We start from the raw sequence: 23858 nt of genomic DNA, 5'->3' as shown, positions 1-23858 counted from the left end.
CTTCCAGAGATCCATGTTTTCATACCTTTTCAAGTCGTATTTTAACATAACAAAGTGGATATATGAAAGTGTGTGAGTTGTTTACTTACTTTTTTTAAAATTCGTCTTCCCATCAGACTGATTCGCGAACGCAGAACGAACACAGGAGGCGGGATTTATCGCATGAACCAATCACAGCCGAACAAACCAATATTATCCAATCATATCGCGATGGAGGCAGACTTAACTTTACCTGCTGGTGTCGCTGTTGGACAATGTTTCTTTAGAAAAACGAGTGACACGTTTGAATGTTATATTTTGTAATATTGGCGTTGTTTTATTTTTGTTGTATAATTATTTTTTCCATCCAATATTTTGAGGAGACACTGCCTCCTTTGCCTCCTCAGAGGAGAATTTAAATAAATAATTATTTAAATATTTAGAAATATTATATATGTTTTACTACACATCCAAAATAAAAATTTCCTGATAATTTACTCACCCCTATGTCATCCAAGATGTTCATTTCTTTCTTCGGTTCCAAAGAAAGTACGTTTTTTGAGGAAAACATTCCAGGATTTTTCCTATAGCCTATAGTGGACAATGGTGCTCAACTGATTACAGGAAAATGTAGTTTCATTGCGGCTTCAAAGGGCTCTACACGACCCCAGCCGAGGAAAAGGGTCTGACTTAGCAAAACGATCGGTTATTTTCTAAAAAAAAAAAAAATTATATACTTTTTGACCTCAAATGCTTGTCTAGCTGTGCACTCCGGTTAAAGACAGAGTATGTTGAAAACCCCCATCTCATTTTCTCCTCCAATTTCAAAATCATCCTATATCACTGCAGAAGTACTGACCCAGAGTTTACAAAGTGCCTTTTACAAAAAAAAAATAAATAGAGATGGGAGTTTTTCGACATACCCTAACTGTCATGAACCACAGAGTGTGCATGTACATCACAGAGACAAGACCACCATTTGTCATTAAAAGGTGTATAAATATACATTTTTTGAGAAAACAACTAATCGTTTCGCTAGATAAGACCCTTATTCCTCGGCTGGGATCGTTTAGAGCCCTTTGAAGCTGCATTGAAACTGCATGTTTTCCTTAAAAAAAATTAATTTCTTTGCAACTAAAGAAAGAAAGACATGAGTACATTGGATGACATGGTTTGGGGTAAATATCAGGATTTTTTTTATTAAAACCCAAAATATTGTTACCTGCAGTTTTTATTTTCCAATTATTAGGTTTTTCTTGCTCTCTGTGTAAATTCCTAGATTTGTTAGAGCAGAAGCTCTAGTCATGGTGTCTCTCATTCATCAGAGGTGACCAAAATAATTGCCTTAATCCTTTCTGTTCTTCATTGTTTTCCAGACCGGCATGAGGCTTTATGAAAAAGCAGCCTAGTTGTGCTGGATTCAGCCAATGAAAACACCCTGCGCCAAGCGTGCTGTGGAAATTAGAGGAAATGTAATCAGTTGCGGTGACTTTAATGTGCCTGAACGTTTCCACTCCTCAGCCATTGTGCCACTGACAGATGCATCAGCGTGATGAAAAACCAATTAACACCCACTTAATTAATACTCATGGTGTTCAGCACAAAATCACTTTAAGAATGTTCCTTTACAAACACATTTTATATAATCCCATTACTTGGTCTGTGTGGCCTTCTGGACCGGCATGCATTGCAGGGCCGATTTTAAATGCTAAATAAACTAGTTTTTAATCAAGGGTGTGGCTGGCTTTTTTATGCAAGCCTAATCTCAAGGATTCACAGTGGCTTCCCTGCACCCAGCCTAAAACTACTGCACCACACCAAAACACTCTGCATAATCACTCCGTCCCAGAGTGTGACTCTGTAAGGCACAGCAGGTGTGCATACTGGGGGAAAATAGCAGTCAAACAAGTTTTACCGGGAGGGAGGCTTAAGAAGAAACGGTTGACCTTCTCAGCTGACACTTTGGCCCTGTCCAGTCTATATGTTTAAATCAATAAAATGCATGGTTTTGATAATGCAATGGTTTGTCACAGCTACCTGTACATGTAAAAATACCCAGTCTATCAATCATGTCTGGAAACTGGTTCCTTGTTCGGCAGATTACAGTATGAGTGATGTAACCGTGGACCGATTGTGACTCAGGATGACCCTGATGCAATTGGCTAATGACTGCAGTCTGTCACTGCTTACAAACAGTGAGACATGTACAATAATACACCTGTAGGCTGGACTTAACCGGCCAAACACTTATATTGTTGTGTTTTTTAGGAATACTGTGGTAAGGACAGGGAGCGGTAAGTATGACAACCGGCAAACTAAATCTGACTGCAATTTTAGCAACGGTGGAAAAAACACTCCTTAAATGTATACCATTAATTAGTGTAATTTCTTTGTTTTTGTGTGTAATAATCCTTTAAATTACAGGAAGGGTGCAAAAGAAATGCAAACAAATCCATCAGGCCTCTAAACACATAAAAAAAAGGTTTGTTTAAAAACCAAAGTTATTCCAGTGTGTAGAAATGCCAGTATAAACTGCATTAAAAGAATTCTGGGGGAAAAAAATATAGTTATAACACACTACCAGTCAAATATTTTTGAACAGTAAGATTTGTAATATTTTAAAGTCTCTTCTGCTCACCAAGCCTGTATTTATTTGATCCAAAGTACAGCAAAAACAGTATAATTTTGAAATATTTTTACTATTTGAAATAACTGTTTTCTATTTTAATATATTTTAAAATGTAATTTATTCCTGTGATCAAAGCTAAATTTTCAGCATCATTACTCCAGTCTTCAGTATGTCACATGATCCTTCAGAAATCATTCTAATATGCTGATTTGCTGCTCAAGAAACATTTTATTATTATTATTATTATTATTATTATTATTATTATTATTATTTTTTATATTAAAATTACTTTTTTTCAGGATTCTATGATTCTTAGAAGGATCTAAAGATCAGCATTTATCTGAAATAAAAAGCTTTTGTAACATTATACCATTCAAAAGCTTGGAGTCCATATATTTTTTGGGTGGAGGGAAAGAAATTACAAAAATTAATACTTTTATTTACCAAGGATGCTTTAAATTGATCAAAAGTAATGACATGTATAATAATATAAATATTTATTTACAAAACATTTCTGTTTCAGATAAATGCCGTTCTTCTGAACTTTCTATTCATCAAAAAATCCTGAAAAAATTCTACTCAGCTGTTTTTTACATAATAATAATAATAATAATAATAATAATAAATGTTTTTTGAGTAGCAAATCAGAATATTAGAGTGATTTCTGAAGGATTGTGTGACTGCAGTAACGATGCTAAAAAAATAGCTTTGAAATCACAGGAATAAATTATATTTTAAAATATATTAAAATAGAAAACAGTTATTTTAAAAAGTAAAAATATTTCAAAATTGTACTGTTTTCGCTGTACTTCGAATCAAATATCTACAGGCTTGGTGAGCAGAAGAGACTTCTTTAAAAAACATTAAAAATACTTTTATTACTACTAATAAAAATGATACAAATAAATGTACATTGCCTGCTTAATTTCAAAGACAAACATTACATATTTTATATATAAGATTTCATTAATGTAATACTGTAATACTTAATAAACAGATTATTAAATTGATTATTCGACTGTTTGGCAAGGCTGATTTTGAAAGAAATTTTGACTTTCAAGAAATTTTAAGTTTTTAATATATTTTAATTAATCAAATAAAAAAGCAAAGAGGAAATAACAAGCCTAAACGAGCATAAGCTGATTATCATAAAAACACTTTGTCATGTTTGTAAAGCAAGAGCACCAGCATAGATAAAATAATAACGAAAAATAATAACGAAACCACTAGCCTAAAGTATTTCAGAGTTAAAAGACCAAGCTAGTCTAACAGTATATACCAGAAAGGGACTTACTTTTGTTAAGGTCCCTCCCTCTGTCCGCATTAGAGAGAGAGTTTGCACGTATGTCAGAGGGACTATGGTGGAGGGCTGGTAAAGATGATGGCAGCTCTCTGCGAAGATGGCACATATGGACTCAACTGTGGCCGAAAGAGCGACAGAATATCAGTTTTACATGTCAAACTGACAGAATCAGCCTATAAAGCGTTGGAAAACTACCAAAACTGTAAGGTGAGTGCTTGGAAGCTTACAGTTTTATAGAGAGAAAGCGACAGCTTGCTCGCCCAAAAAGCATTAGATGTATCAAAAACAATGTTTTATTTCTTTCTAAACAATGCTACATCTTTTCAAAGTTACTAAACATTTTTAATAGGCGATTGTCCATGTAAAATTAACGTGAAAATGTTTTTAATAAAGGAGAAAAAGGACCCTAGGGAGTGAACATTATGCCAACACACCATTACCTGCTATAAACTCTTTACGTGTATTTTCAACTCCACAAACCACATTTAGTAAATGTTAATACGTTTATGAAGTCTCAGTGATTGAAAGAGCTTGAATCAACAGGATGAAAGCGAAAACGTTATGTTTGTTTAATGTTTTATTGTGTTTTATCATCGAAAGATGAGCTACGATGCTAACGGTTTGAGAAAACTTTCTTTACAAGCCAAAAGCGTCCATTCACTTTTCTGTCATTTCGACCACTCGATAATTTTATTCAGTTTACAGTCTCTTTAAAGAAAACACGTAGTGTTACATGCGAAAAAGCCTTAGGAATTGGCGAAAATTAAAGTTTGGTGAGCTAGCTCATAGCATGGCTAATGTTACTAGCTGGCAGTCCTCCAACAATGATTAAGTTCATAAATGTGGCCATGTTTTTGTTGTTTGTTTTACATTCGGGATTCTTAGTGCAAATAAACAATGTTTACAATCACATTTGGACCAAATAAAATCAAACTTCTTTAATTAATGTCTAAATATGGTGGCTTTGCTAGCTAGTTAGCTATGAAGACTCAAACACCTTAACACCTGAGGAGTTTAATGTTTTATTAAAACAAACCGTGTCGTTTTATGCTATAATCTTTGTTTAATGTGCTAAGCATTCATATTAACTTAAAAGGCAGGTTTTGTTTCAAAAATAAGTATTTTTTTAATGTGTGGCATGGTGACTAAGTGGGGAAACCCTTAACATTTCCTTATACAGTTTTAATAGTGGACAAATCATCTTCCTTCCATGTACTTTTGATACAAGGTTTGCCTAACCACAAGGTTTGCCTATCATTTAAGGTTTGCATTTCCATTTATGTCATTCAAGTGAGTAGTAGTATAATGTGTGAGTTAGATTGGTAATATTATGAGTATGTGACAAAGATAAGGAAATTGATAAAACTCAAAAACCCTCTGGGTATTTCTATCATTTCGAAAAGCTGAAAGAGTTAGCAGTAGAAATCAGGCAGCTTCAATGAAGAGCTGCATTGTCTGGATTTTTTTTTAAAGCTCTACACTGCTCAAAGTGCTTACGAGGCAGTGTTTGACTTAAAGCTACAGCTGGCTTGTTGTAAAAAAAAAAAAAAAAAAAAGGAGAAAAAAAAAAACCATGCACCGGGTTCATAGAGATGGTTCAGTCGATCCCAAAAGGCCAAATCCTGGTAAACATTCAGGCTCATGATTTCCTTTGGGTTGTGTCTGATTGGACATTCACCCCGTCTATCTAATTCGGGTCACCTATAAAAGTTAAAGTCAACCCGTTTTGTTTTGAATTTCTCATAAAAGAGTTAAGTTGAACCTTGAAGCCTGTTTGAGACTAAATTTAGCTTAGTAATCCATCAAGTTCCAGGCTGCTTTAGACTGGCACTGTTTGTCTTTGTTGATTAGGACTTGCAGTTTGGTTGACACTCAAAATGTTACAACACACCATTGGTGGAGGCCAGATGAACGAGTCTTAAGCTTGGAGCTCACGGACAAAGCACATGCCGTTCTACTGATATTATCTAGTGTGATTATAGTATTTATTATATTTTATATTCAGTTCAGTTTTTTTTTTTAATTAAAGTTTTTTTTTTTTTTTTTTTTTTTTTTTTTTTGTCATTTAATTTTTATCTTAAAAAAAAAGTAGTTTTAGTACTGTTATTTCAACGAACAAAAACTATTTCAAATAGTTTGTTTTTCGTTCAAAGCACATGCCATTTAGTTGATGTTATCTAGCATGGAAGCATTCGGAAAATGTTACAGGAAATATTAAAGGGCTGCGGAAGGTTACATTACAATCGTATTGTGTTGTAAGTGTCACGTTGGTGTAAAGAATGTAGTGATCATATCCTTGCAGGGCTTAGTGTCCTCCTATATTAATCGGATCGTAGTAAGGGATTACTTGCTACTTCATCCGTACCATAACCCATACCTTGATGTTCTTGAAGTGTTCATAATTTAATGTTCAGTATTTGGTATTTGCAGCATGTTGTCATGTTCCAGATCTGTTTGTCTTCCAGCTACCGTTCTCAGCTGAGCATGTGGTTAATCATTATTCATCTTCCGCAATGGGACAAAACAGTTGGGGCAAAGACAGGGAATGTGTGAACCTCAGCGATGATCCTGGAGCCATGCCTTATCTTTCAGTTGGCTCAAAATGATCTTTAATTGCTAAAACGTGTCTGTGGATTTATTATTTTATGTCTGATTCATTAAGGAAGCTAGTTTTTTATTGGACGTCGTAGAGAGACTGTATTAAAATGACATTACAAAGTTACATTTATGATTTGCTTTTAGCATCATGACCCTGTCAAAACAGATTCAACCTGTTTTTGAGAGTTGAAAACCTCTAGTTTAGGCTTCCAAATCATTAGGGCTTAATCGTCGTTCTTCGGACTCCTGTGTAATGTGATCTGATCTAGTCTGTGCAAGTGTGCTTGGGGGTGGGGGCTTGTGAAACTTATCTGGTTAAACAAGCCTTTGCAGATGGAGGAGGTTTTGGGCAGTATTTGAATATAACCGAAGGTGGTTGCAGGGAAGTGAAGGGTTGGGCTGTGTGGGATGTATTCAGATTAATTGGATATTTTTGCCATTGATGACTGGGAAAAAATGTCCCAGTTTACCTGAATTCACTCCTACTTGCTATTTATTGGATAAAATCATGACTGAGAATGACTCCTGTTCCAGTGGAAATGAAGGGTCAAGTTGAATGCATTGCATTTAGGTATATGATATTTTTTTAGAGTGTGGTCTGGTTGTAAACTGTTCATTTAAGGCCTGTCTGGTATTCTATGCATGCAAAAAATGCACATACTGTAACTTTATGCACTACACACTACATGATGGAAAAAAGAGTATGTATAGTATGCCATTTTTGACAAATAAAGATTACAGAAAGTAATTTAGTACATTTTAAAGTTCAGTTTTTCTATCTAATGCACTTTGAGAGTTCAAAATTAAGAGCTATTTTAAGAATGAAGAAATTAAGACCCAGGTTCTTAATTAAGAAAACTTAAGTCAGAAAAAATCAGTGTATTGACTTGTACCTGAACTTTAAAGGAACACTCCATGTATTTTTGGAAATAGGCTCATTCTAAAACTCCCCCGGAGTTAATAAGTTGCGTTTTACCGTTTTGAAATCCATTCAGCCGTTTTCCTGTTCTGGCCATATCACTTTTTAGCATAGCTTAGCATAGATCATTGAATCCTATTAGACCAATAGCATCACGTTCAAAAATGACCAACGAGTTTCGATATTTGTCCTATTTAAAACTTGACTTCTGTAGTTATATCCTGTACTAATACCAGCGGAAAATGTAAAGCTGCAATTTTCTAGGTCGATAAGATTAGGAACTACACTCCCATTCTGGCGTAATAGTCAAGGAAGTTTGCTGCCATAATATGGACGCAGCAGGCAGAGTAATATCACGCAGTGCCTGAAATTAGTTCCCAGCTAGGTTAGCATTTGCACATGTGCTGCGTGATATTACTGCGCCTGCTTCGGCCATGTTACGGCAGCAAACTTCCTTGACTGTTACGCCGGAATGGAAGTGTATTCCTAATCTTATCAGCCTAGAAAATCGCAGCTTTTTTTAGCTTTTGCGTTTTCCGCTGGTATTAGTGCACGATATAGCTACAGAAGAGTAGAAGAAGTTTTAAATGGGACAAATATCGAAACTCGTTGGTCATTTTTGAACGCGATGCTATTGGTCTAATAGGATTCAATGATCTATGCTAAGCTATGCTAAAAGTGATATTGCCAGAACAGGAGAATGGCTGAATGGATTTCAAAATGGTAAAACGGGGGGAAGTTGGAGAATGAGCCTATTTCCAAAAAAAGTCAGTGTGTTGACTTGTACCTGAACTTTAAAGGAAACTCAACCCTTTTTTAAATCTTGGTATACTGTCCCAGTCTAAATTGCATTTATACTGGTGTTTTAGGAAGCTAAACAAATTGGAATATTATAATATTAGTAACAAAATATGTGACCCTGGACCACAAAACCAGTCTTAAGTTGCTGGGGTATATTTGTAGCAATAGCCAAAAATACCAAAAATACATAGTATGGGTCAAAATTATTGATTTTTCTTTTATGTCAAAAATCGTTAGCAAATTAAGTAAAGATCATGTTACATTAAGATTTTTTGTAAAATTCCTACTGTAAACCTATCAAAATGTAATTTTTGATTAGTAATATGCATTAAGAACTAAATTTGGACAACTTTAAAGGTGATTTTCTCAGTATTTTGATTTTTTTGCACCCTTATATTCAAGATTTTCAAATAGATGTATCTCGGCCAAATATTGTCCTATCCTAACAAACTATACATCAATAGAAAGCTAATTTATTGAGCTTTCATATGCTGTATATATCTCAGTTTTGTAAAATTTAACCTTATGACTGGTTTTGTGGTCCAGGGTCACATATATATATAGTAAAACCACTGCACTGAAAAATAAATGGAAAATTAATATTTCATAGGTATATTTTTGCTTTACAATACTTTCCTAATTCCTGCACTTGAAAGAGAAGTTTTGAATTTGGACTGCAGCAACATTGCCCATTTAAACCGCTAACAGTCTGCAATTCATACTGCATTAAGCTTTTATTTTGACGGAAATGCCAGTAGAGCTTTTATTTTGACGGAAAACTCTCGTTTTAGTGAAAACAGGCTTACAAAAATGTCTCACTACAAATCTAGTGAAATGTTGTAATCATCTGTCGTGAAAATAAAGCATAACTGGGTGGCCGTTGCTTTCCCAAACACATGCAGTAAACAAGTTTGTACTCACTGTGAACTGAGCCGTTCTGAGGCACGGAAAACTCCGGAATAGTTGAATGGAGTGCGTGCTTCGCTTTGGTTTTAGTTCTTTTGACAGATACTGTGCTCAAAGCATAATGGCCCAAAACATAACTTTAAAAACCTATTATGTTAGAATAAGAAGTTTAAATATATTTTAAAAACTACCCTTTTTTTTTTTTCCTCAGAAGACCTATAGTTTCATATTATCATGTGACCACAACACTAAAAAACAGTTTTGCTATTTCGATACCACAATATTGATAATACCGTTACATTCCTAATTATAGGTGCACTAATCTTACTGTTTTTCATGGTTTTGTTGCTTGTATTTAATATTTTGGTCAATTAAATTACTTTTTATTTGTTTTTGACGTTCGAATATTCCCATCTTTTTCAGAATGCACCGTCCTCACAGGCGACGATTCGTTTTCAGGGTCTACAAGGGGTAAGTTGACTTCACACTGCCTGTTATTGTGAGTTTCACAGTGTCTGAATGAGTATCATTGCTGACTGAAGGGTGTGAGTTACTCATCAAAGCACACTCTAATTGTGAACCTGGTGTCTTAATAGAGAGCCCTCAGCCTTCTGTGGTTTTATTGGACGGCGTCTTACTTTCCACTGTGAAAGCGCCTGTTTAACCTCTGTCCCTTGCGCACCATGCTGTAGTTTACTTCAGACGCTGTGTGCCTATAAATACTGGGTCAGCGAGTAGGGTTCCGGTTTTACGCTCATGAAAACTCTCTCTGAAGACATAGTACACTTAACTAGTGTCTGTGCTGCCATCGACATGTTATTACAAAGCTCTGACTGAGCTGACACAGTGAGTGTGTTTCAAAACCTAGTGAGCGAGTACATAGCCATTGTCATCCATCAACAGTGATGGATCATCATAGGTGATTCATTTAATAAGATTTACATGGGCGGCAGCTCCCTTTACTGTCAGTCAAGAGCACCACAAATATTGCTCTTCATGAGAACTGAACAAAAGACATGACCAGTGCTAATGGTTGATTCCAGTAGAGTTTGAAATTAGCATCTTGCTAAGGTAATAACCCTAAACTTGCAAAATGCAGTATATGAAATTACTGGATGATTAGTTTTTTATTTTACATTTATATTGAGTTTTTTTTGTGATATGCTTTAGTCATTTTATTAGGGGTTCAAGCGTGTAGCTCTGGAACCCTATTGTAATTGTTAGAATGGCCAAGGATTTGCAGTCTCCGCGTAAAACTGATTGTGCAGACCAAACGGTAAGTCATAGAGACTTGAAACTTGGAGGGATGGTAGTACTTACACTGCCAACAATGTTACAGAGGCTCACCCTAATCGACCTGATGGGGGTTCTACAGCGACCACAAATGTTACAAATTGCTCATAACACCTTAACCGTCAGTCACAGGCTCACGCTGGAGAAAATGCATTCATCAGATTCAACCATCAGCCTGTGAAATTCTTGGGTATTTATTTATATATATATTTATATTTATAGTATTTATATATAAGTAATATAAAAAAAACTACTTTTGCGAACTAGTCCTAGGTTTTTCGCCTGATCGGAACCAAACAAGTGCAGGAGATTCTCTGGAGAGTGAATATCATTAATTATCAAAAAAACTTTTGACTCGCCATTGCAAAGGGGCGCATCAGAGGGGAAGTTTGCGCACCAATTAGACAAGGTTAATGGAGACCAATTGGAATTGATATGATCGAGTAGAAGTAACAAACCTACTTTTGCGAATTATTTTGGTATGGAAAAAAACACTGGGGAACAATTTCTGGACTCTCTAGGTCAATAATTATCAAACAAAAAAAAACAAACAAAAAAAAAACATTTTACCCTTTGGGAAGCTAATAGCTTTGGAGTCGTCATTTAGAAAAGGGGCCTGTCCAAATTTACACAAAATCCTACAAAACTCAAAACTTCATGAAACCTGGTGAGCACATGTGATGGGTTATTCTAAACAAGCATGCAGTTTTAAAGCAATTGGAACAGTTGGCGCTCTAGCAGTCATAAACATTAAAAACCATAATTCTCTATGGCAAATCGCCTGGATTTGCCAAATATGCTTTTTTAAATCATTGATTTGGTGGTTACAGGCTTGCTAAATGTCTTTTTTCATATGTGCTTAAAGCGCCTAAACCCTGGTAATTGCTGCTTGCAGCTATATTTCATTTTTATTTAGGTAAATATTATATATTTAGCTTTTCTTTAACTTTATTAGTACCTCAGACTTATTTTAGCCCTGTTAGTTGCTGATTTTCATTTTATTTTTTGATTTTTAAATCTAATATTTAGATTTATTTCAGGTTTACTTCAATTAACAAATTTTTTAAAAGAGAGCATATTTTTAAATTATTAGTCTACTGTTTTAGTAGCTCACTTGTGCTTTGCTAAGCTGATAATAGTTTTTCTTAATGGTGATTACCTCTATTAGCATTTTAATAATTACATTTTGTTTTATCTCTGCCCCTTCAGCGCATTAAAATCCCAGCGAGAGATGCTTCCGATGGCTCTCATAACTTCAACTTTTATCTGTCCAACTTTGGCAAAGACAATCCTCAAGGAAGCTTTGAGGGTATCCACCAGTACATATCTAGGTAAGGGCTGAGCAGTTTTCTTGTGCATCAAAATTACGGCTCTTTGTGCTGTCGTTTCTCTTTTTTTTTTTTTTTTTTTTTTAACTGCTCTTTGTACCTGTTAGCTCTGGAGTCTCCCATCTGTCCTCTTTGGGAACGATTCAAGACAAAATCACAGTATGTGCCACCAATGACTCCTACCAGGTGACCAAAGAGCGCGTGACCAAAGCAGAGGAGGATAAAAGCAAGAACAGCACCAAATTCATCAGACCCGGTGGACCTTTCAGAGGTACCTATTACAGATATTAACGCACTGTATTTTAGCACACAAACACATTCTGCTCACTGACATTTGGAGAGTACCCTGTATTACATTCATCCAAAGTTTAAGGTTAACAGCTGCAGGTGTGAAAAGCTCTCCAGTTTGATTGAAAATTCTCAGCATTTCCAGTTAATTTCCGGATGGTGTTTCAATCGAAACGTTTCTGTTTCAAAGAATCTTTCTATACAGTTGATGATTATCAGAACAGGATGGGGTTTTTTCAGTTTCTGTTTTCATTTCTATTTGAGATATGTGCTACAGCATTATTGAATTGACTGAAATACACTAATAAAGTGTCATTTCATGATCTCACATCTTTCAGATCTCCTCATATAGACCTGTAATGCTCTGCCAATTCAGTTGTAACGGTCACATAACCGTGTGCGTTAAACCAATTGGGAGCTTTACGGAGAGTGATGTATGGATTAGGGTCAAGAGAAAAAGCAAGTAAAAGTTCATCCTATTTATCTAAGTCGTGACACAACCCATGTCTCTGAAATTACCGATGTGCCCCACATAGAGATGTGTGGAAGTGGAAAGTGACTGAATCTTTCAGATCTGTTGTCACCTGCCAAGGTTGTTAAAATGAAATCAGCATTTTTTTGCATTTTAAAACTGCAGGGGGAAGGCGAAGCTGCAACTCCAGAGACCCGTTTTATCTCATCTTTTAAAAAAGCTATCACTGTTTAGGAAAAAAAGAAGAACCCTTGAGGGTTTTTAGAGTGGCTTTAACTAACACCCAAACACAGCTCATTATATTTCACCCCTGCCAGACAAAACCTGTCTCTCAGCACCTGTTCAGCTGTCACTCCCCTCTAGGGAGCCCTCATTCTCCGGACCACAGCTGGCTTCCACCGCAAAACTGGAAAAGTCAGTTTCACCCTCATCCCTCTGTGCTAAGCCACGGAGGAGTGATCGGGGTGCGTTTGCATTTTACACAGCAAAAGGAAGTGCAAAAAAGGGTTTGTGGTTGTAAGGCTTTGCAGCAGCTGGTTCTCAGGAAACCATGTTACACTTTTTTGTGTGTGTGTGTGTGTGTGTGTTTGTGTTTAATCTGAGACAAGCGAGAGGTCAAAATGGTGCAGATTTCCCATATAATCCAGAGTTTAGATGATCTTCCAGTCTGCCATACATGTGTGATGGCCAAAGCTTATTAACCACTGACGTAAGAGTTTCACCTGCCTGGCAGGAGGTGAGACAGCGAAAGTTTGCGTCTGGATGTCGTCCAGTCATCGGCACATGTTCGGGCAAACCAAGGGAGAGTTCATAAGACGTAGGAAGTAGGATGGTTAAAGAGTCACTACCCTTAATCTTTTAAATAGCATTTGAGGAATTTCATAATAGAGGAAACTTTTGTGACGCTTCAAATTCTGATGTACTTCAGTTTTGAGAATGCGTGATTTAGTTTGTTACTTTGGATCCTAATTTTATATTTAGGGTGTAGAGATGACCAAAGTATTGGTACTGTATAAACGTGACTCAATAGGTATCAGTGTACTAAATATCTGACTGACGTGGCTGCTTTCACATGTTCAAATGCTTATTCTTGGATGCTTAAAAATACTAAAGCAGCATGTAATTAAAATTTCCAACTTCAGTCTTACATTTGTTGATTCTCTTCTGAGGTTTACAGTAGAGATATAGTGCCATAGAAATGATATACCATCTGGATACTTGGTTTAGCATTAATCCTAATCTTGCATGGAATGGGATAGTATGTGAATTAGCTCTTGAGTTCATGTCTTAAATGCAGTTGATGTCAAAAATTTACATACACCTTGCAGAAGCTGCTAAAAGTTAATTATTTTATCAAATAAGAGGGATCATACAAAATGCGTGTTTTTTTTTGTTTTTTTTTGTTTTTTGTAATTTAGTAAGATATTTCAGAAAAGTATAGTATAAAAAATATAGTCCACAAGATCAACAAAGTGACCCTTTTTAAAAGTTTACATACACTTAATTCCTAATTCTGTGTTGTTAATCACAGCTGTTTTTTGTCCTGAACCCTCCATGTTCCACAAATTCTTTGGTTTTTCAGCTTTTTGTATATTTGAATTTCCAACAATAACTGTGATTTTGAGATCTATCATTTTACACTGAGGACAACTGAGGGACTCATGCAATTATTACAGAAGATTCAAACGCTCACTGATGCTTCAGAAGGAAACATGATGCATTAAGACCTGAAATTCATTTAGATTTTTGATGATCAGGGTAAATTTGACTTGTCAGTAAGTATTTTGTATGTAAGTAGCTTCTGGAGGGCAGCACTAAAAAAAAAAAAAATGCTGTTTAAAGTGAGTCAGAAAATGCACATCTCTTTTTTTTTTTTCAATAGTTTTCACCCCCTGGCTTTTAGTGCATGGTTATTTATATTCTTCTGGAGCATCAGTGAGTGTTTGAACCTTCTGTAATAGTTGCATATGAGTCCCTCAGTTGTCCTCAGTGTAAGATGATGGACCTCAAAATCATAGTCATTGTTGGAAAGGGTTCAAATACAAAATACAAATGCTGAAAACCCCAAAAATTTGTGGGACCTGAAGGATTTTTCTGAAGAACAGCGGGCAGTTTAACTGTTCAGGACAAACAAGGGACTCATGAACAACTGTCACTAAACAAAACACAGCTGGGGATCATTCACGTAACAAAACAGTGTTAAGAATCAACTGTATGTAAACTTTTGAACAGGGTAATTTTTCTTTCTTGTGGAATATCTTATTCAGGTCAGTACTACATAGAAAATACCATGCATTTTGTATGATTCCTCTTATTTTGGTAAAATAATTAACATTTTGCAGAATCTGCAAAATATGTAAGCTTTTGACCTCAACTGTACCAAATTAAAGCACTAAGAGGCTAACTGCTCTGTTGTAACTGCTCTGTCTCCCTGTGAATGTTGTTTTGCAATAGACAAAAAAGTCCAGCACCGAAAACCGGCTCCGTCAGCCCCCGACCCGGTTCCAGAGAGGAAGCAGACCACCCCTCTCAACCCAGCCAACACCATCCGCAAGTGCCTTACCAACAACCCTGTATCGCAACGGCCGTACCGGGACCGCGTCATTCACCTTCTGGCCCTGCGCTCTTACAAGAAACTAGAGCTGCTCGGCAGACTGCAAAGAGACGGCATCAGCCAGAAAGACCGCAACTCTTTGGGCTCTACACTACATCAAGTAAGAGTGAGATTATGGAGCAACCATTGAGATCACTCAACAGCAAGCATGATGTTACATAATAAAACCTTTTAACTTGCTGTGCAAGTTTTTGAGGACTGTCATAATCATACATATAAGTTCACGACAGGTCACAGAGACTTGAAGCATAGATATCATCAAATCACAGCTGTAATCTACCCTCGGGCTACAGACTCGAGGCACTTTTGCTGAAGCACAGTGTCACGTATTGCAAGTCACCACAAAGAGTTGCATTCACCTCTGCTGAATGTCTAACACGCGGCAAATTAGGCAACCATAAATTAAACCTATTAAAGTAATTATGCACATGCATGCTGATGCTGATTCTGAAGAGACCATCATACTTGGTTTCAGTTTATCTAAGATCATACTGTTGACAGCCATCATATTTGAATGGCGTTTGTCATCAAAAGGGGTAGAAGGTGCAATTTCGGTTCTCCCCGCGAGTTTCAAAAGAGAAATATCACGGTTGTTGTTCTTTTCTATGAAGTCTGGAAAGAATTAATTCAGGCTTTGAAAAGGGAAGTATGAAACTAGCTTCTCTCCTTCTTTGGAAATGCAGGAAGCGCTGTGAATCTGAAACGGTCCCCTCGCTGGGTTGTAACGTAAGAAGTAACACTATATCCCTTTGCCTGACTGTCCATTTGCATTACTATTTATAGTGTTTGTGTATCTGCCAGTCTTAAGGATGCCGACTTAAGTAAGTATTCAAAGTCTGCAGCCTCATATGTAATTTAGTTGCTAAAAATAAAATATGATATATTGTATATACCATATACATAATTAAAAATACAAAACACAGTCCTAATCATTAAATTTAATATAAACTGAAAAGCATACTTTGTTTAAATTTCAAGCTTGCCTTAGCTCACCACTTATTAAATTAAAATAATTAAATTTAAAAGCCATTTGAAGAGCCAATATTCTCTCTGTTTTATTAATTTACCCATTTAAAAAAATTAAAAGAGGTCCTTTTAAATAAATCTTCGTATGTCGTGTATTTAATCAGAAATGGGAAACCAATCAATGTAATGTTTTCCATTCCTTTAGGTGGCCAATCTAAACCCTAAGGATAACTCGTATTCGCTGAAGGACTTTATCTTCCGTGAGGTCCAGAGGGACTGGCCGGGCTACACGGAGGATGACCGGGTTCAGGCTGACAGGGTCCTGGCACGGTAAGACTCACCGGTCACATGCAATTAAAAGAAGAATAACTCTTTAATTGAACATGAGTCATTTTTGAGAGCCAGTACACGAGATCCCAAGAGTATTTGGCAAAGCTTAAATTAATTTTTTTCCCCTCCAACAGTAAATTGGGCTTGAATTCAGAGTCTGTATCTTCCAGCAGTCCAACCAAAGAGCCAACATCCCCACTGGTAAGACAAGTTTTATATTGATATTTTTCTTTTTTTAATGAATAAATTACATTTAAATTAAGAATATATACGTGTATATACACTGTTGTTCAAAAGTTTGGAATCACACTTAAAAATAAAGTTTCAAAGGGGTGCTTTTGCTGTGAATGGAATAACCATTTTTGGTTCCCCGAAGAACCTTTCACTGAACCGTTCTTAAAAGAACCATTTTAAAGAACGTTTAAAAAATCTAAAGAACCTTTTTCCACTCTAAAGGACCTTTTCTGCATTTGAAAGGTTCCATGGATGTTCTTTATAGAACATTATGGAACCATTGATGCCAATAAAGAACCTTTTTTTAAAAGAGTGTAGAAAGTCTTTTCTGCTTATCAAGGCTGTTTATTTGATTTAAAATACAGAGAAAATGGTAATATTGTGATGCAAAGCTGATTTTTTTTTTAGCATCATTACTTCAGTCTTGAATGTCACATGATCCTTTAGAATCATTCTAATATGTTTGAAACAGTTGTGCTGCTTAGTGATATATATATATTTTTTTTACCTGTGATGCTTTATTCAGGATCCTTTGAATAAAATGTTAAAAGAACAGCATTTATTTAAAAAAATATATTTTTTAACAGTGTTTACTACTGTTCAAAATTTGGGATCAGTGAGACTTTAATTGTTTTTTTTGTTTTGTTTTTTTAAACATTTTTTTCTGCTCATCAAGGCTGCATTTATTTGAATAAAAATACAGAAAAAACGTTTATGTTATGAAATATTATTGCAATTTAAAATGGTGGTTTTCTATTTTAATATACTTTAAAATATAATGTATTCCTGTGATGCAATGCTAATTTTATTTTACATTATAACTCCAGTCTTCAGTGTCAAATGATCCTTCAGAAATCATTCTAATATGTTGGTTTATTTTCAGTGTTGGAAACAATTGTGCTGCTTAATATTTTTTTGGAACCTGTGATACTTTTTTTCAGGATTCTTTGAATAAAACTTTAAAAAACAGCATTTATTATAACAATATACACTACCTTTCAAAGCTTGGGGTTAGTATTTTTTTCTTTCTTTGTTTGAAAGAAATTATTACTTTTATTCACCATGAATGTGTTAATTTGATAAAGTGATAGCAAAGACTTTTTAAGGATTTTTATTTTGAACAGTTTTTTTTTTTTTTTTTACTTCCTATTCAAAGAATCCTGAAAAAATATCACAGGTTCCCAAAAAAATTGAGTAATGGCTGAAGAAAATTCAGCTTTGCATTACAGGACTAAATTATATTTGAAAGTATATTAAAATCGAATCCATTGTTTTATATTTAAATACATTTTAAGATATTTAAAAAAAAAAAAAAAAAAAAAAAAAAATCTGTATTTTTGATCAAATAAATGCATCATAAGAGACTTCTTTAAAAAACATTACAAATCTTACTAATCCCAAACTTTTGAACGGCAGTGTATATTTTATATTTACATACAATAATTGTCTCTTTGCACATCCATGAATTTGCAGATCCAAGAATAATAATTTGTTTCTCGCATTTCAGAAACGCCTACCTGAGACTGACTTCATAGACCCTCTGATGTCTAAGAAGCCACGAATCTCCCACCTCAGTAACAGAGGACCCTCTTCCTCCTCAAGTCGTCATACTTCAGAGACTGAGGACAAAAAACCTGCACCTACGGCTGCTTGCCCAGGACCCTCTTTTCACCCTCCCCCTGTCACGGGCTCCAGTTCGAACTCCCCCAGTACGCCGGAGGGCCGGGGCTCTCAGGACCTTCCCCTGGACCAGAGCTCTATATGCGGGAACTCCTCGGAGACCTACGCCCCCCGCAGCCACACACCCAGCCCGCCCAGCCAGCCAGTTTCTACGACGTCCCCCTCGTCCTTCTCCACCTGTACCGTCTCGACAACCACCATTACCTCTACCACTACCAGCAGCAGTGGCCACCGCGTTTCTTCTGGCGCGTCTCCTACTGCCAGCAGTGGCAGCAAAAAGCCCAAGAAGTCCAAGAAGCACAAAGATAAAGAGAGGAAGCGAGAAGGAGAGCGAGAGAGGGACAAGGATAAGGATAAGGATAAGGACAAGGACCGAAAGAGGGATAGAGAGCATCACAAGGAGGATCACTGTGATAAGGAAGCACAGCCCAGGAAGAAACACCGGAATGAGGCAGAGCAAAAACACATTCCTGCCAACATCAGCCATGAATCGGACAGAGAAGGTTTGTTATGCCATGTGCTAAGCATTTTGTAGTATTAACTTTATTGATTAACTGATTACTATAAAAATAAAAAATGATTGATTTATTAGCTGGAAGCCAGCAGTATTAAATTAAAGATGTGTTCAGCTTGTTGTCAGTCCTGATGAATAGATTTATGTTCCATTTGCCTTTGCTCCTCGAACTTTACTTCACAACAACATATTTAGATTAGTCCGTTCCCAAAGCCACAAAGATCATGTGTTACGTGTGCTTGTTATTTCCGTGTTTGTATATGACTGTTGTGTCTCTTTACAGCTGGCAAAGACAAGCCTGTCAACAGCACTGAACTTCCAGTCCCAACAAAGCCTGATTACATAGTGTAAGTGAACTTTGTCTCCTTTTATAGTGTCTCTTTCTGCATAAACAATAATATACACTACCAGTCAAAAGTTTTTGAACAGTAAGTTTTTTAATAATTTTTCCCTTCTGCTCACCAGGCCTGTATATATATATATATATTCAAATAGAAAGCAGCTATTTTAAATAGTAAAAATATATCACAATATTACTGATTTTGCTGTATTTTGGATCAAAATACAGCAAAATCAGTAATATTGTGATGTATTTTACTATTTAAAATAGCTGCTTTCTATTTGAATATTTTAAAATGTAATTTATTTTTCAAGATTTAAAACATTTTAAAAAATAAATCAGGATTCTGAATGAAATGTCCAATGGTTATCTAATGGAAATACCCAAAGATCAGCATTTATCTGAAATAAAAAGCTTTTGTAACATTATACGCTATACCACTCAAAACCTTGAAGTCAGTATTATTTTTATTTAATTTTTTTCCCTATAATTTCGAATTATAGAAATTAATGCTTTTATTTAGCAAGGAGGCTTTTAATGTATCAAAAGTGATGATAAAGACATTTATAAGGTTATAAAAGATTTCTATTTCAGATAAATGTTGTTCTGAACAACTATTCATCAAAGAATCTTTCAACATAAAAATAATGTTTTTGAGCAGCAAATCAGAGTATTAGAATGATTTCTGAAGGATCATGTGACTGGGGTGTAATGATGCTTAAAATTCAGCTTTGAAATCACAGGAATAAATTACATTATAAAATATATTCAAATAGAAATCAGTTATTTTAAATGGTAAAAATATTTCTGAATTTTGCTGTTTTTTTGTTTTTGTTTTTCTTCTGTACTTTAGGTCAAATAAATGCAGGCTTGGTAAGCAGAATAGATTTAAAAAAAAAAAACTAAATCTTACTGTTCAAAGACTTTTGACTGGCAGTGTACATTAAAATATATTTATTTTCAAATAATTATATATTTATAAATATTTATGTAAATTTGTTTTATAATGACATTAAAATGCTTTGTTATATTGTATTATATAATTTTTTTTTTTGTATTATATAATTTCAAGTGATTTATATATCCTATAAAATGGATTACTCCTTTTTTAAATCATGTTTTTTTTTATTGTGTTAGCTGTATTTTTTTAAGTGCAGTTTGATTGAGATTAAGTGGAATGCACAATGGAAAAAACATGATTTTTGAAAATGGTTAAAAACGGAGTTTGTGTATGTGTGTATTTTTGTTTAGTTTATTTATAATTTTTATTTATTTTTAATTTTATTTATTTTAATCAATTTTATTTATTTATTTTTCATTAATTTTATTTATCTCTTTTTTATTTTTTTATAACATTTATTTTGTGTGCGTGTATATAAGAAATGAGCATAAGACCTACCTGGAGTCTTATTGTCTTTTTTATTGTTTTATTGCAGTAAATACACCGCAGTGATATCTACGGATCAGAGGCAGCACTATAAGAATGACTTCAACGCAGAATATGATGAGTATCGTATCCTTCATGCCCGCGTTGAGAGCGTTACTCGTCGTTTTACAAAACTGGACGCCCAGTGTAGACGACTGACTCCAGGAACTAAAGAGTACCAGGTAGGAAAACAAAATGTAATTTTGTTCTTTGCATACTACTCATGTTCTTTATATAAAGAACCATATGTATGTATGTGTATATTTGTTTGTATTCTAAGTAGTAAGTGTTTGTCTTGTTCCTAACAGGAAATACATGAACAGGTGCTTCAAGAATATAAAAAAATTAAGCAAGTAAGTGTAACTGAGCATGCCTAACCCATCTGGGTCCTATAGATCTCAAGTAAACAATAAAAATAGTCTGCTAATTCACACTTTGTTTGCTTTACAGCACAGCCCAAACTATTATGAAGAAAAACAGCGCTGTGAGTACCTGCACAACAAACTGGCCCACATCAAACGCCTCATCGCTGACTTCGACCAGCGGAGGGCGCAGTCCTGGCTGTAGGTCACGGGACCAAGCAACCCCCTCGGCCAATCAGAGCGCTCTTCAGCCGGAGGACCATCTTTAGAAGAGTGTGGGGATCAAACAGCTCCTTATTTATTCTACTTAAAGATTCCCCACTCACCTGTTTTCCCATATCTGGCCTTGTTTATCATGTTTTCTTCCTTTACATCCTTTCCCATATATTTTCATTTCTTTTTTTTTTTGAAGGACAAAGAAAAAAATTAAACTTCTTTGAATGCAAAAAGAAAGTTCGCAATGCAAAACCGTCTTGGGCCTTACAGCGCATATTTCTTGAAGCCTTTTGCACAGGGGGGTGATCGAGCCAGTACATGTGAAAAAGTGGCCATAAAAGAGGGCGTTTTCATGAGCCTCGAGACTTCCTTTCTCCTGATGGCCCTGTTTTTTTTTTTTTTTTCTTTGAAAAGCATCAGTATTCACGCCCACAGTGCAAATGATGCCTTAAGGTATTAATACAGACGTATCGATGTGGCGTCAGTGAGACTTACAAGCACCCGGGGCAGTGAGGAGAAATTATGACCTGATCACAGGTCCGTCGCACATTCGTGGAAGGTGTGATCGATGTTTGTTTGTTTGTTTGTGTGTGTGTGTGTGTGTGTGTGTGTGTGAGCGAGAGAAAATGGCGAGTGAAAACTGTCAGTGTTTTTGTTAATTCTTGGGAAGGATTGTGGGTCAGAAACTACAGGAAGAGAAGAGAGGCTCTGGGATGAGGGTTGGATATAAACTATAAAAGAGGAAAAAAAAACGGAAAACAAAAATCTCCAAAAAAAAAAAAAGCTGCTACTTTTTTTTTTTTTTTGTTCTTTAAGCAGCCAGAGCCTTCGGGATCAATCTGGCTCGTGTTACATGTTCTTAATTTGGGCCTGCTCTGTTTCAGAAAATCACCGAACCATCTTGAAGACAAAAGGTGCTACTGATTTGTGAGGAAATGCATCGAGCAGAGGCAGACCTGTATATCCATTTCAAATGTATTCATGAATTAATTATTACAAGTCTCAGAGCAGAGTTATTTATGAAATATGAATAGAATTATATATTTTTTGTTTCATTTTGAATTAAAAGGAATTGCTGGAGTATTGAAAAACTGATCAAATATGCGGAAAAAGTCTTTATTTCACGATATCATTAGATAAACTTCTTAAAGATTAAGGGAAACGTTATGTTTACAAAACCTGTGTGGTAGGAAGTTTTGCCAAAAAAAGAGAAAATGATAAAAAAAAAGAAACAAAAATGCTTTCGATCCTATGTTAGTGACTCTAAAAGGAGATGGTGGTCGAACACTTACAGTGGTCTTAATATATTTATTTTCTTTGATCTTTGTTTAGGGATAAGATCCAGAATGCAGCTTTGTGAATCAGCCTTGAAAATAACATTGCTTGCAATTATGCAAATTCTCACTGGGTCAAATGGTGGATTCTGATTGGCTAGTTTCTTGAGGCTTGCTGCATTTGTATTTGCACATTTTAAGTCTTTATGAGACCTGAAAACAAACCATCTCTCTCCTCTTACGATCACAATTATTCCATTGTTAAACCCTGGGAGGTGTTTCCTTTGTTTTCCAGTGTTGTAAATTGAAATGAGAAAACCTGAGTGAGCCATTCTCGAAATAACCACCGACGACTGTTCGTTTTTAGTATTTGGGGCGGCAGATGGCATCTTACTTGCTTTTTTGGAGGCTTATGTGTTTTCGAACTCCCTGAGATGTTCTGTTTTGTGAGCTTCTGTTCATTTATAGACTGGACGCCATGTCGGATGACAACCAAATACAGGTCGTGGTTATTAAACGGAGAACTTTAGCAGCACTTTACTTCGCAGACGCTTATTTCCTCAGCATTCAAATAGCCTCCACACTGAACCCTAAAGAGTTGGGATGACACTAAGAAGTGTTGCTTGGAATGGAGAATGTGCATCTATATATCAAACTCGGTATCGTCGTAATTCGGGTCGGGTGGGGAAGTGTTTGGTGACGTGTGACCAACACCTGTTTTCTTTCCCTTTTGAAAAGACTGTGCCTCTGACACCACTAAAGAGAGATGTTGATGTTGGATAATAAGCCAAGAATCTCATAACACTGTCATCTCTTGTTTTAAAGGTGGGATGGGGGTCGTTTCAGACTGTAAGAGAATTCCTGACCTGTCCACCTAAAAATGTATTAAATCAGTTCAATAAAATGTGAACTTGACATTTTTCTGCCTCACTTTTTTTCCTCTATGAGTGCTTATATACTTTTTTATATTTATATTAATAGGACATACAACTTAAATATGTGGCCCTGGACCACAAAACCAGTCATAAGGGTCTGGGTAAGCTTTCCATTGATGTAAAGTTTGTTAGGATAGGACAATATTTGACTGAGATACAACTGTTTAAAAATCTGCAATCTGAGAAAATCACCTTGAAAATTGTCCAAATGAAGTTCTTATCAATGCATATTACTAATCAAAAATTAAGTTTTGATATACGGTTGCAATGAACATTTTTTAACCGTCTTGACCTGCGTGACATTTTGCTGCAGAGAACAAAATTTTGTGAAAGCAATTCAACAAAAGCATCAGTATGCTATTATTAATACACACTTGAGTAATTCTGAGAATGTAAGTTGGTGAATAATTTAAAAAATAACCAAATTCTCTAAGCGTTCATGTTCAAAATT

The 23858-nt window shown here is 35.5% G+C and overlaps 1 protein-coding gene across 1 annotated transcript; it reads left to right on the top strand.

Annotated features, from left to right (window-relative positions):
- Positions 1 to 3970: 3970 nt before the first annotated feature.
- On the top strand, positions 3971 to 23392 carry ell2 (elongation factor for RNA polymerase II 2). Its single transcript, XM_073824195.1, has 12 exons — positions 3971 to 4118; positions 9559 to 9606; positions 11638 to 11759; positions 11864 to 12027; positions 14971 to 15230; positions 16302 to 16426; positions 16561 to 16627; positions 18168 to 18843; positions 19138 to 19201; positions 20631 to 20802; positions 20929 to 20973; positions 21071 to 23392. The coding sequence occupies exons 1-12, from the start codon at positions 3987 to 3989 to the stop codon at positions 21185 to 21187; spliced, it is 1992 nt and encodes a 663-aa protein (XP_073680296.1). The 5' UTR covers positions 3971 to 3986; the 3' UTR covers positions 21188 to 23392.
- Positions 23393 to 23858: the final 466 nt, after the last annotated feature.

This window comes from Garra rufa, chromosome 19 (genome assembly GCF_049309525.1).
Source record: "Garra rufa chromosome 19, GarRuf1.0, whole genome shotgun sequence".
Taxonomy (NCBI): Eukaryota; Metazoa; Chordata; class Actinopteri; order Cypriniformes; family Cyprinidae; genus Garra; species Garra rufa.
This window is presented reverse-complemented; position numbering and strand designations above follow the sequence as displayed.